This window comes from Ornithorhynchus anatinus, chromosome 3, assembly GCF_004115215.2.
Source record: "Ornithorhynchus anatinus isolate Pmale09 chromosome 3, mOrnAna1.pri.v4, whole genome shotgun sequence".
Taxonomy (NCBI): Eukaryota; Metazoa; Chordata; class Mammalia; order Monotremata; family Ornithorhynchidae; genus Ornithorhynchus; species Ornithorhynchus anatinus.
In genome coordinates this window covers 77,153,923-77,167,351 of record NC_041730.1, presented here as the reverse complement: position 1 = coordinate 77,167,351, position 13,429 = coordinate 77,153,923, and the positions used below count along the sequence as shown (strand labels likewise).

The 13,429-nt window shown below is 43.8% G+C and overlaps 1 protein-coding gene across 2 annotated transcripts in view; it reads right to left on the bottom strand.

Annotated features, from left to right (window-relative positions):
• The window catches only part of SPEF2 (sperm flagellar 2), a 171,695-nt gene extending 159,134 nt beyond the window's left edge, over window positions 1-12,561 (bottom strand). For both annotated transcript variants that reach the window (XM_029060866.2, XM_029060865.2), the window contains exon 1: window positions 12,453-12,561. In XM_029060866.2, the coding sequence (XP_028916699.1) occupies window positions 12,453-12,510 (58 nt within the window). In that variant the 5' untranslated portion in view covers window positions 12,511-12,561. The remainder of the gene's footprint in view (window positions 1-12,452) is intronic.
• Between the last annotated feature and the right edge of the window lie 868 nt (window positions 12,562-13,429).

Below are 13,429 nucleotides of genomic sequence, written 5' to 3'. Positions count from 1 at the left end.
GTGCTCTGTCTACTACGCTATGCTGCCTTTGTGTGTAGAGCACTGTACTAGGGTCTTGAGAGAGTACAATCAAAGTAAAAGACACATTTCCTGTCCTGGCAGCCAGCCAAGGGAAATTTTGCAGAGAGTGATGGGGGGATGGGGTGGCTGTGGTGCAGGATCCACTCCCTTTTTCCTTATTCCAATTTAGCTTCCAGTTACAGTGGTGAAAATCAGAGAATCAGAAGACTGGGTGACTTGAAAACACTGCTCCGTGTGGGCAGAGATCATGAATAACAACTCTTGTTTTGTCTTATGCTGTCGAATCAACTCCGACCCATAGTGATGCCATGGACACATCTCTCCCAGAATGCCCCACCTCCATCTGCAATTGTTCTGGAAGTTTATCCATAGAGTTTTCTTGGTAAAAATCCAGAAGTGGTTTACGTTGCCTCCTTCCGCGCAGTAAACTTGAGTCTCCGCCCTCGACTCTCTCCCATGCTGCTGCTGCCAGAACAGGTGAGTATTGACTTGTAGCAGATGGCCTTCCACTCGCTAGCCACTGTCCAAGTTGTAAATGGGATGGATTTGCCTTTGCTTGACTCTCCCTCCTGTCATTGAGACTCGTAGAGTACTGGAAACTCTCCAGGTGTGACCTTGAGAGGAGTTAACAACTCTACTGTATTGTATTTTCCAAGAGCTCAGTACAGAGCTCTGCACACAGTTAAGTGTTCAAAAAATTCCGTGGATTGGCTGATTGATTGAAAGGGGTATCTATCCCCAAACAGTATGCCCGTGAACTGTTAGTTCAGTTAAGGTAAGGCTTAGCTGAATGGGTAAAAAAGTCAGAGAGAAACATAATAATAATAATAATAATGTTGGTATTTGTTAAGCACTTACTATGTGCCGAGCACTGTTCTAAGTGCTGGGGTAGACACAGGGAAATCAGGTTGTCCCACGTGGGGCTCACAGTCTTAATCCCCATTTTCCAGATGAGGTAACTGAGGCACAGAGAAGTTAAGTGACTTGCCCAAAGTCACACAGCTGACAGGTGGCCGAGCCGGGATTCGAACCCATGAACTCTGACTCCAAAGCCCGTGCTCTATCCACTGAGCCACTCTGCTTCTCTAATTCTGCTTCTTCTAATTTGGGGAATTAACATAATTCCCCAAACCAAAAGGATGATAGAGTTTCTTTAGCGAAGAGCTCACTGTCCAAGGAGATAGGTACCAGACCTATTATTTGCACAAACTCAGGGACTAAATTAAAAGGTAATTCATTGTGTACCACAGAAAGGTTCTGAAATCTTCACTTTATAGTTTAAACTCAGCTCTGTAATTTGGTTAGGTTTCTACCCAGATGGAAATTCAACAAGTTAAAGCTAGCCAGGAATTCCAGGCACACTTGGAAAATCAGGATACTTTATTTTTGCTTCTCTAGTATAAAGTTGGAGCCCTTAGCAGTGACAATATTCTCTTTTGTAACACTTATCATGACTTCCAAAGTGACTTCAAAATGTTTAATGTTTAATGACTGACACATTCTCCATTCCACTGTTTCTTGGAAATTCAAAATTTTTAAAAGAGAAGATATTGAATGTTTTGGCTGCATTGGCATATTGAACTATTTGCCCACTGAGACTAGATTCAAATTCTATGTGCTTTCCAGGCTTGTTGACTCACCCCTCTTCAAAGGGGTAAGTAGCAAAAGTTATAACTTCACAAAAAAAAATTATGTATTATGAGAAAATCCAATTTCAGAAAGCAGTGAGGATGGAAATCTGTGGAGGTTATAGAAGTCTGGGGAAATTAAATCAATCTATATTAGGCAATGAAAATAATGAAGAATTGTAGGTGCAGTCAAAAATTTAGGCCCTAATTTGAATACATTTCTCAAACATTAGGTTTAAGAAACCTAATGATGAATACTAGACCTTTATTCATTAGTATCTATTAAATGTGTAATGTATGTAGAACACTGTACTGGGCACCTACAGTTGGCAAAATACTCTAGTAAATGCTGGGGAAAGTACAAAGATGATACGGTATTTGCCCTTAGATTTGCACCCTTTATTTGGCCCAACCTCAGCCCCACAGAATTTATGTACATGTACACAATTTATTTATCTATATTGATATCTGTCTCCCCCTCTAGTTCAATCAAACTCCTTCAATCAATCAATCAATCAATGAATAATAATAAGTATGGTACTTGTTTAGCACTTACTGTTCTAAGCACTGGGGTAGATACAAATTAATCAGATTGGACACGGTCTGTCCCACATGGGGGCTCTCACTCTTAATCTCCATTATACAGATGAGGCAACTGAGGTCCAGAGAAGTTAAGTGACTTGCCCAAGATGACACAGCAGACATTTGGTGGAACTGGGATTAGAACCCAGGCCCTTCTGACTCCCAGGCCCATGCTCTGTCCACTAAGCCACACTAGTCCTCTGTGTAAAGCATGGTATTAAGCGCTTGGGAGAGTACAATATAATGCAGTTGGTAAACACATTTCCTGAACACAGTGAGCTTACAGTTTAGAGGGGAAGACAGACATTAAAGCAAATCGCTCATATGCACATAACTGTTGCAGGGCTATGGGCGGGGGGCTAGATATAGGTAGGAATCAAGTGCTCCAAGGGTATTCACATCCAGGTGCATAGATGACACAGAAGGGAGAGGGATTAGGGAAAATGAAGGTTTAATAAGGGCAAGACTTATAGAAGAAGTGTGATTTTAATAAGAAAAGCAGCATGACCTAGTGGATAGAGCACAGGTCCGGGAGTCAGAAAAACCTGTGTTCTAATTCAGACTCTGCTACTTAATAATAATAATTATGGTATTTAGGAAGCGCTTACTATGTTCCGGTCACTGTACTAAGTGCTGGGTTGTATATAAGCAAGTCGGGTTGGACACAGTCCCTGTCCCACATAGACCTCACAGTCTTCATCTCCATCTTACAGATGAGATAACTGAGGCACAGAGAAGTGAAGTGGCTTGTCCAAAGCCACACAGCCGACAAGTGGTGGAGCTGGAATCAGAACCCATGTCCTGACTCCCGGACCCGTGCTCTATCCCATACATCATGCTGCCCTCTGCTGTGTGACCTTGGGCAAGTTATTTCCTTTCTCTGTGCCTCACTTACCTCATCTATAAAATGGAGATTAATACTTTGAGCCTCTTGAGGGACATGGACTGTGTCCAACCTGATTAGCTTGTATCTACCCCAACACTTAGTATAGCGTCTGGCAAATAGTAAGCCGAACAAATACCATAAAAAATAAATAAGGTTTTGAAGATGGGGTGGTGGTGTTCTATGATACATGATGGAGAGAGAGGGAGGATGTGGGCAAGAGGTTGCTGGTGAGATAGATTAGATCGAAGTAGAGTAAGTGGGTGGTAGGAGTGTAGTTCGAGGACTGGGTTGTAGTAGGAAATCATTGAGGTAAGGTAAGAGGGGAAGAGATGATTGAGGGCTTTGAAACTGGTGGTAAGGAGCTGGTGGGCAACCAGTGGGGTTCTTGAGGAGTGAGGAATCACGGACTGAATGCTGTTTTAGAAAAAAATGATTTGGTTAGTATGAACTGTAATGGAAAGAGACTTGTATACATTATTTATTACCCTATTTTGTTAATGAGGTGCATATCTCCTTGCTTCTATTTATCTTGATGATGTTGTCTTGTTTCTTTTTGTTCTGTTTTGCTTTGCTGTCTCCCCCGTTTAGACTGTGAGCCCGTCATTGGGCAGGGATAGTCTCTATCTGTTGCCGAATTGTACATTCCAACAGCTTATTACAGTGCTCTGCACATAATAAGTGCTCAATAAATACTATTGAATGAATGAAAGGAGACAAAGAAGTCAGTGACAAGGCTGATGCGGCTGTCAAGGTGGAATATAAATCCTTGGATGAGTGTGGTAAGCGGTTTGGGTAGAAAGGAAAGGGTGGATTTGAGCAATATTGTGAAGGTTGAACCAACAGGATTTGGTGACAGATGGAATATATGGGTTGAGTGAGAGAGATAAATTGAGGATAACACCAAGGTTATAGGCTTGAGAGACAGAGGATAGTGGTGTTGTCTACAGTGATGGGAAGGACAGACGGAGGACAGGGTTTGGGTGGGAAGATGATGAGTTCTGTTTTGGGCATGTTAACCTTATGGTATCGGGAGGACATCCAAGTAGATCTATCCTGAAGGTAAGAGGAAATGTAAGACTGCAGAGAAGGACATAGGTCAGCAATGCAGAGGTCGATTTGGGAATCATTCGTAGACATGGTAGCTGAAGTCATGGGAGGGAATGAGTTAACTAAGAGAGCATGTGTGGGTGGAGAATAGAAGGGGGCCCAAAATTGAGGCTTGAGGGACTCAACAGAAAGAGTGTGGGAGGCAGAGGTAGAACCTGAAAAAGAGAATGAGAAGGAGCAGCCAGAGAGATAGGAGGAGAACCAAGAGAGGACAGTGTCAATGAAGCCTAAACAGGATGTTGATAGAAGAGGGTGATCCCCAGTGTTGAAAGTAACTGAGAGATTGAGGAGGATTAGAATGGAGTAGAGGTCATGAAGGAGTTCGTTCATTAGTATTTTTTGAGCACTATGTGCAGAGCACTGTTCTAAGCGCTTGGAATGTACAATTCGGCAAAAGATAGAGACAATCCCTGCCCAATAACGGGTTCACAATCCAAACGGGCTCACAGTTCACTGGTGACCTTAGAGAGGGAAGTTTCCATCTAGCCCATAATTTTATCACTGAGTCTCTGAATGTGGTATTGTGATACTTGAAAGAACCATTAGGCGGTTGCCCTCTTGGACATCTATCCTACTGATAAGGGATACTCCACCTAACATCCCTAATTTTCCATTAGGGAATATTTTCCCTCTAGCAGATATGACTGCTTTATCCACAAATGTAACCTAACTCTTCTGGAAACTGATATTTTCTGCCTGTACAACTAGATGAATAAGTCTAAGAGTCAGGAGATGTGAGTTCTAATCCTGATTCCAAAACTTGCCTACCTCAACTTGACCTAACTTAGCTTCTCTCTGCCTATTTCATGGGAAGTAAATACCTGTTTTCTCTCCCTGCTAAACCGTGAGCTTTATGTGGGACAGAGACTGAGTAAAATCCAATTATCCTGAATCTACCCCAGTACTTAAAACAGTTCTTGGCACGAAGTAATCACTTAATAGATACCACAACTTCTTGTGGTAATCAATTCCACGTGTTTACTCCCTGCTGTGTGACAAAGGCTGGTTCAAGAAGAAATAATCAGATTTTTCCCAAGGTCTCTTAGATGTACCTTAATACTGCCTCCTTTTTCGGTTAATTTCTATCAGTATTTTAGGTTTTAGTGCTTTGTTATTTCATCTTTCCTTATGCGTCTCTTGCCAGTCTCCTCATCCCAATTTTATCCTTAAAGTTTGAACCTCTTGAGGGGCCAGAGACTATGTCTAATTTTCATCTTAATATTCTTTCTTAAACCATACTACAGTGCTCTTCACAAAACATGCAGCTAATAAATACCATCACTGCTTATTATTATGTTCCTAGTCATTATTTCATTCCAATGAAGAAGGCATTGGTAACAAGTGGTTTTCATAACAATAATAATTGGGGTATTTTTTAAGTGCTTACTAAGTGCCAAGACACAGACTCGTCCCACATGGGGCTCACAGTCTAAGTAGGCAGGAGAACAGGTATCGGCCCCCCATTTTACAGATGAGGAAACTGAGTCACAGAGAAGTTAAGTGACTTGCCCAAGGTTACACAGCAGACTAGTGGCAGATCTGGGACTAGAGCCCTCTGACTCCCAGCTCTGTTTTCTTTCCACTAGGCCACTGACTTGCTCCCTTTTCTCATCCCCAGACCAGCCCCACAGCACTTATGTATATATCTGTAATATTATTTATGTGTATTGTTGCCTGTCTCCCTCACTGTAGACTGTGAGCTCATTGTGGACAGGGAATGTCACTGTTTATTGTTGTATTGTATTTTCCCAAGCGCTTAGTATAGTGCTCTGCACACAGTAAGTGCTTATTAAATACAACTGAATGAATGAATTTGTCTCTACCAATGGAATAGGCTCTGCCCTGACAATGTTAAGTTGGACTCATGGAGATAAAGCAGTTTGTTTAACTTTTTCTTTTGGTCTTCCTGATGTGGCTGGAAGAACTGCGTGAAGGACAGTTGACACCTGGGAACTGGTAGCATTTTTGTCCTTTCACCACACCACTTTCCTATCTAGACTCCAGGGTCTGACTTGTGGCCACTCGGGTTTATACTGTGGCCACTTGGGCTAACAGAGAAGATGGGTGAACAGGGCTAGGGGATGGAATGATCTGAGATGGTCCCTGTCATTCTTGTTGCCATGATGTTGGCAGATGTCACTCTCCTTAACAGAATATACAGAAGCAGTGTGGCCTATCGAAAAATAAATTGATCGATCAATCATATTTAGTAAGCACTCAATAAATATGATTGAATGAAATGAATGAATTGAGAAATTACTGGCAGAGCACTGTACTAAGCACTTGGGAGAGTAAAATATAGAGTTAGTAGACATGTTTCCCGCCCACAAGGAGCTTACAGCCTAGAGGAAAGAGAACGGGCCTGGGAGTCTGAGAACTTGGCTTCTAATTCCACCTCTGCCAATTGCTTGCTGTGTAACTTCGGGTAAGTCACTTAACTTCTCTATGCCTCAGTTTCCTCAACTGTAAAATGGGAATTAAATACCTTTTCTCCCTTCTACTTAGACTGTGACCCCAAAGGGGGACAGGGGCGCTGTCCATCTGATTAAGTTGTATCAACTTAAAGTGTATCTATCCCAGTGCTTAGAACACCCCACAGTACACACTTAACAATAGTGATAATAATAATAAAAATAATAATGACATTAAGTGCATACTCTGTTCAGAGCACTGCACTAGGCACTAGGAGATGGGAGCTGACAATATTTGGGACAGCTAAGTGATCCAACCATTGCTAAATTAGTTAAATGCCAAGCATGGGCTAGCCCTGTGGGATCTTACTGCCAAAACAGCACTTTGTACTCAAAGTTTTGCCAGTTGAGATACAGTATAATTTTTCATAACGTTCTCACTTTCAAAGCCTTGCATAGATTTGATCCTAGGATAACTGATACTTTTCTCTTCCACTAGACCTCTTGGTTCAATGCATATTTACTGAGGTAGAACATATAAGGGGAGGCGGGGGGAGAAGAAGACACAAGAAAGAGAAGCGGGAAAGTGGGGAGTGGAAAAGATTGGGAAGCAGAGGGAAAGATTGCTAGGAAAATAAGGATATTAGGATACAGAATTACTTCTATTAACATCTAGATTAATCAGACATTAAAATCCTCATAATGTTTTAGTCATTCTTGCTCAAAATATGCCGCCCTTCTCTTCTAAATGAGTTGAAATCAATCAGGATTAGCTGTTTATTCCCTTTTGCTAATCCCAAACAACAGTATTTTTGGGGGATTTACTGTGGACAAAGCACTGTACTTGGGACGGTACAATAGAGTGGTAGACATGATCCCTGCCCTCAAGGATCTTACAGCCTCTATAGTAGTACTTATTTTCCCATTCAACTTGGAATAAAGTGGAGCACTGATGAGCAAAATACTCTCTCCATGATTCCACCCCTGTAATTCTGGACAGGGAATTACTTTGAACAGCACAGAAGACCAATCTATGTAAACCTCAAACTGGATTATAGCAGTAAATACTCTAAATAGTCATAATGATAATAAACAAGGAAAGCATCTAGTATCACTATTTTGCATATATTTTGTGATTGCAATCATTAACAAATGGCATCATACAGATAAAGAACATTTGAGAAAGCAAATCCCTTCTTGAATACCTTTTAAACCTTACACTTCCTATTAGGAAGATGCTTCATTCTGATTCTGAGTTTCTTTCTCAGATTCATTCTCTGACCACATTCAAATGTTTATGGTTCATTAATTATGAGTGCCAAACAATGCATTACACCTGTGTTCAATAGCCTGCAGTGGTGTCTGCCAATTCATCTCTCTGTGTAGTTCAAAAAAACTGACTTCATTCATTCATTCAATGGTAATTATTAAGCGCTTACTTTGTGCAGAGCACTGTACACAGATGTAGAGTTGAAAATACAAATTTTCAACTCTACGGTGTTTCTAGTGACAATGTATGGATCTGAAAGCTGGACAGTGGAAAAACAGGACAGAAAGAACCTCGATTCTTTTGAAAAGTGGTGTTGGAGAAGGCTTTTGCGAATACCATTGACTGCACGAAAAACAAACAAATTGATTTTGGAGCAAATCAATGTGTACAAAGCTTGGAGAGTACAATTGGACATGGGCTCACAGTCTAGAACGGGGAGACAGACAACAAAACAAAACAAGTAGACAGGTATCAATACCATCAAAATAGATAAATAGAATTATAGACTTAAGACTGATAGCCACAGTAATCTTACACTTAAGTAATCCACCTTAGAGGAGGCCATTTTTTACCTTTCGGAGTCTCATAGTACTTCAGGTCAAAAATTAATATTCATGGAAAGCCACTCTGGGAAATGACACCATTAGGGCAGGGAGCTTCTGCTAATAGCTTCCAGAATTATACTTTTTTTAAAAATGGTTTTTGTTGAGTGCTTACTACATGATAGGCACTTCCTAAACTCTGGGACAGGCTAATCAGATTGGACATAGTCCATATCCTACCTGAGGCTTACAGTCTTAATCCCCATTTTATAGATAATAATAATGTTAATAATGTTGGTATTTGTTAAGCGCTTACTATGTGCAAAACACTGTTCTAAGTGCTGGAGGATACAAGGTGATCAGGTTGTCCCACATGGGGCTCACAGGCTTAATCCCCATTTTACAGATGAGGTAACTGGGGCACAGAGAAGTGAAGGAATTTGCCCAAAGTCACACAGCTGGCAGAGCTGGGATTAGAACACATGAACTCTGACTCCCAAGCCCGGGCTCTTTCCCACTGAGCCACAGTAACCTTCATTATGCTGATGATACAACCCTACTAGCAGATATGCAAGAAGACTTGAAGGGCTTATTATTAAAAGTTACGGAACAGAGCAAAAAGATGGGCCTAAATTTGAATGTAAAGAAAACAAAGATCATGACACCTGGAAATTTTAACACATATGTAGTGGATGGGGAGAAGATTGAAACAGTTGGCAACTTTTCTCTCTTGGGATCGATAATCAGTAATAAGGGAATGAGTAGCCAAGAATACACCAAAGATTAATGTTAGGAAGACTTGGTGTGAAGAGCCTGGAGAAAGTCATGAAATGTGCTGTTGCAACAATTGCCACAAAAATACGAATTTTCAACTCTACGGTGTTTCCAGTGACAATGTATGTATCTGAAAGCTGGGCAGTGGAAAAACAGGGCAGAAAGAACCTTGATTCTTTTGAAATGTGGTGTTGGAGAAGGCTTTTGCGAATACCATGGACTGCATGAAAAACAAACAAATTGATTTGGGAGCAAATTAAACCAAAGTGGTCTTTGGAAGGCCAAATGACTCGACTTGGATTAGCATATTTTGTACACATAATCAGGAGGACTGATTCTCTGGAGAAGACATTAATGCTAGGAAAACTCCAGGGAAAACGTGGAAGAGGCACACCGCAGCTGGATGGACAGAGACCATAATAAAGATCACAGAAGAACCATTAGAAAGGTTGTGCATTATGGCAGAGGATAGGACGTTCTGGAGAAAGTATATACAGGGGGGTTGCTATGAATCAGAAATGACTCGACTGGCACATAATAATGGTAATTGAAGCATAGAGAAGCTTAGTGACTTGCCCAAGGTCACACAGCAGACAAGTGGCAGAGCGGAGATTAGAACCCCGGACACATTCCCCATTCAAGACCCCAAATTTTAAAACATCTACTTGACAGAACCCGATACGTTTATCATCAGTAACCCCCTCTCCTGCTGTCCCATTTTCCAGGCAATCATTTCCAAAGTTGCTGTGGTGTCTGGTTTTCATTACAGTTTTTAAAAATGTATTTTTATGTGCACTTGAGACCCAGAGGCATTTGGCCAAAGGGTGTAGTTCTTACAGATCTATGAAAAAATAAAATCAAACAATACGTATTCTGGTTTAGATTATTATAAACCCTTTAGAGTGTGAGACTGCAGATGTGCAGAGTGGGGAAGGAGCAGTTTTGCGGGGTGTGAAAAGAGGACACTAGTCATCGGCCTTCAAAATCCATGTCATATTCTGGGGAAAGACAGTAGAACCCAAAGGCAAATCACAAAAGTACTACGGGAGACAATTTTACAGCAGTCTTTGCAATGCGTGGGCTTTAGTTTGGCAAAAACACTGTGGATTTAATGGGGTTAGGCCCAACTGAATGTAATTTGAGTTGTGAGAAGTTTCTAAAATTGTATTGTTCCGGGAGTGTAAAGGCATCTCTCCTGAACTGGAATTCTGTCACTGCCCACAGAATGATCAATCTGGGGAAAAGCACCTCAGGATTTTTTATGGTGTTTGTTAAGCACCCAGTACGTGTCAAGCACTATAAAAAGCACTGGGGTAGATACAAGACAATCAGGTGGGACACAGTCCTTGTCCCATATAGGGTTCACCATCTAAGGAGGGAGTAGGATTTAATCCCTATTTTACAGATGAGAAAACTGAGGCACGGAGAAGGTGAGTGGCTTTCGCAGACAAGTGGCGGAGCCTGGATTAGTAGCCGGGTTCACTGACTCCCAGGCCCAAGCTCTCTCCATTAGGCCAAGCTGCAGTCACACCACAACTATAGTAACAAGTAAACGAATATCCACAGGCCTCAAGAGAGTTGCTGGCTTCATGATAGCAGCCTGAAATGAGGGGTGTTGCCAGGAGACAGGATCAAAGGCCAGTGCAAATTTTCGTTCGGGGATGTGATGGAGAGAGGGCACGAGGCTTGATCATATTAGGCTGGCATGATGGTCTGTCTTGTGAGCTAGCACGTGTGTGGGGTTGGCTCTGGGATCGTGGTCAGTAACAGCGGTCAGTGTCACTGGGCAGGTCGCGGAGTCCTACCAGGGAGACAGGCCCGGACTGGAGCCGGGTTGGATCAGAGGAGCAGTAGAGCAAGTTGATGCAAGGGAGCTAGGTCTGAGAGTAGATGATTGGAAGAATTAAGAAGGATAAGGTCTCCCTTCTCCCTGATCACCTTACCCCGGAACGCCTTGCTGGTCAAAACGTTGGCATATCCTGCTTAAGCATGGAGGTGGAGGGAGGGTGGGGGGGATGGGGGCAGGCGTGTGCCTAGGGCAGAGGTGGCAGGATGGATGTCAGTGGCGTTACATCCTCCAGACCGTAAGCTCGTCGTGGGCAGGGAATGTTCTGCAGATTGTTATAGTGTACTCACCCAAGCATTGAGTACAGTGTTCTGCACACAGTAAGTGCTCAATAACGACGATTGAATGAACGAATGAAACGTTACCCTTCGGGGCAGGGGTTACAGAGAGGCCTTGGGGCCTGGGGACGTAAGGGGGGCAGGCTGGCTCAGCCCCCGGCAGCCCCCACATTCCCTCATTCATCCAATCGTACATACTGAGAGCTTACTCTGTGCAGACCGGCGTAAGGAGCGGTGGGGAGGGCACGATGCCTCAGCTAAGACCCCTTTCCCTCTGCTCCTCCCCGTCTCCCTTCCCCTCCCCTCAGCACTATGCTCATTTGTATAGATTTTCATTATCCTATTTATTTTGTTAATGAGGTGTACATCCCCTTGATTCTATTTATCGTGATGATGTTGTCTCGTTTTCGTCCGTCTGCCTTCTCCGATTAGACTGTAAGCCCGTCATTGGGCTGGGATGGTCTCTGTAATAATAATGTTGGTATTCTGTTAAGCGCTTACTATGTGCAGAACACTGTTCTAAGCGCTGGGGTAGATACAGGGAAGCTCTGGAAAGAGCATGGGCTTTGGAGTCAGAGGTCATGGGTTCGAACCCCGGCTCTGCCACTTGTCAGCTGTGTGACTTTGGGCAAATCCCTTAACTTCTCGGTGCCTCAGTTACCTCATCTGTAAAATGGGGATCAAGACTGTGAGCCCCACGTGGGACAACCAGATTCCCCTGTGTCTACGCCAGCGCTTAGACACACATAGTAAGCGCTTAACAAATACCAACGTTATTATTATTATTACAGGGCAATCGGGTTGTCCCACGTGAGGCTCACAGTCTTCACCCCCATTTTCCAGATGGGAGACCTGAGGCACAGGGAAGTGACTTGCCCACAGTCACCCAGCTGCCAAGTGGCAGAGCCGGGCTTCGAACCCAAGCCCGGGCTCTTTCCACTGAGCCACGCTGCTTCTCTATCTGTCGCCGGCTTGTCCATTCCGAGCGCTTAGTCCAGGGCTCTGCGCAGAGTAAGCGCTCCATAAATAGGATTGAATGAACGAATGCAACGCTAAACCCGCGCCCGGCTGTGATGGTTCCCCTGCCGCGGCCGCGGGCACACTCACCCACCGCCCGGGACAGCTGCAGCTCCTGGTTGAGCCACCGACAGAGGATGTCCGACATGGTGTCCCCCCCCCGCCCCGTCGCGGCCGCCCGGCTCCCTCCCCTCGGCCGGCGGGATCGCGTCCTCCCGTTGCCGGGGCAACCGGTTGCTAAGGGACGGTTGCCAGGGTGGGCGGGCCCCACGGGGCGCCGAAAGGACCGACGCCCCCGGGACCGGCCGGAGCGCCCCCTGCTGGGCGCGCGGCCGCAGGCGGGGGAAAGGCTCACAATCATTCATTCATTCATTCACTCCTTCAGCAGTATTTATTGAGCGCTTAAGGTCTGCAGAGCATTCATTCGCTCATTCAATAGTATTTATTGAGCGCTTACAGGGTGCAGAGCATTCATGCACTCAGTCGGATTGATTGAGCGCTGACAGGGTGCAGAGCAGTCATTCACTCACTCAATCGTATTTATTGAGCACTTACAGTGTGCAGAGCATTCATTCGCTCATTCAATAGTATTTATTGAGCGCTTACAGGGTGCAGAGCATTCATTCACTCAGTCGGATAGATTGAGCGCTTACAGGGTACAGAGCAATCATTCACTCACTCAGTCGTATTTATTGAGCACTTACAGTGTGCAGAGCATTCATTCGCTCATTCAATAGTATTTATTGAGCGCTTACAGGGTGCAGAGCATTCATTCACTCAGTCGGATAGATTGAGCGCTTACAGGGTGCAGAGCATTCATTCACTCACTCAGTCGTATTTATTGAGCACTTACAGTGTGCAGAGCATTCATTCGCTCATTCAATAGTATTATTGAGCGCTTACAGGGTGCAGAGCATTCATGCACTCAGTCGGGTTGATTGAGCGCTTACAGTGTGCAGAGCATTCATTCACTCACTCAATAGTATTTATTGAGCGCTTACAGGGTGCAGAGCATTCATTCACTCAGTCGGATAGATTGAGCGCTTACAGGGTGCAGAGCATTCATT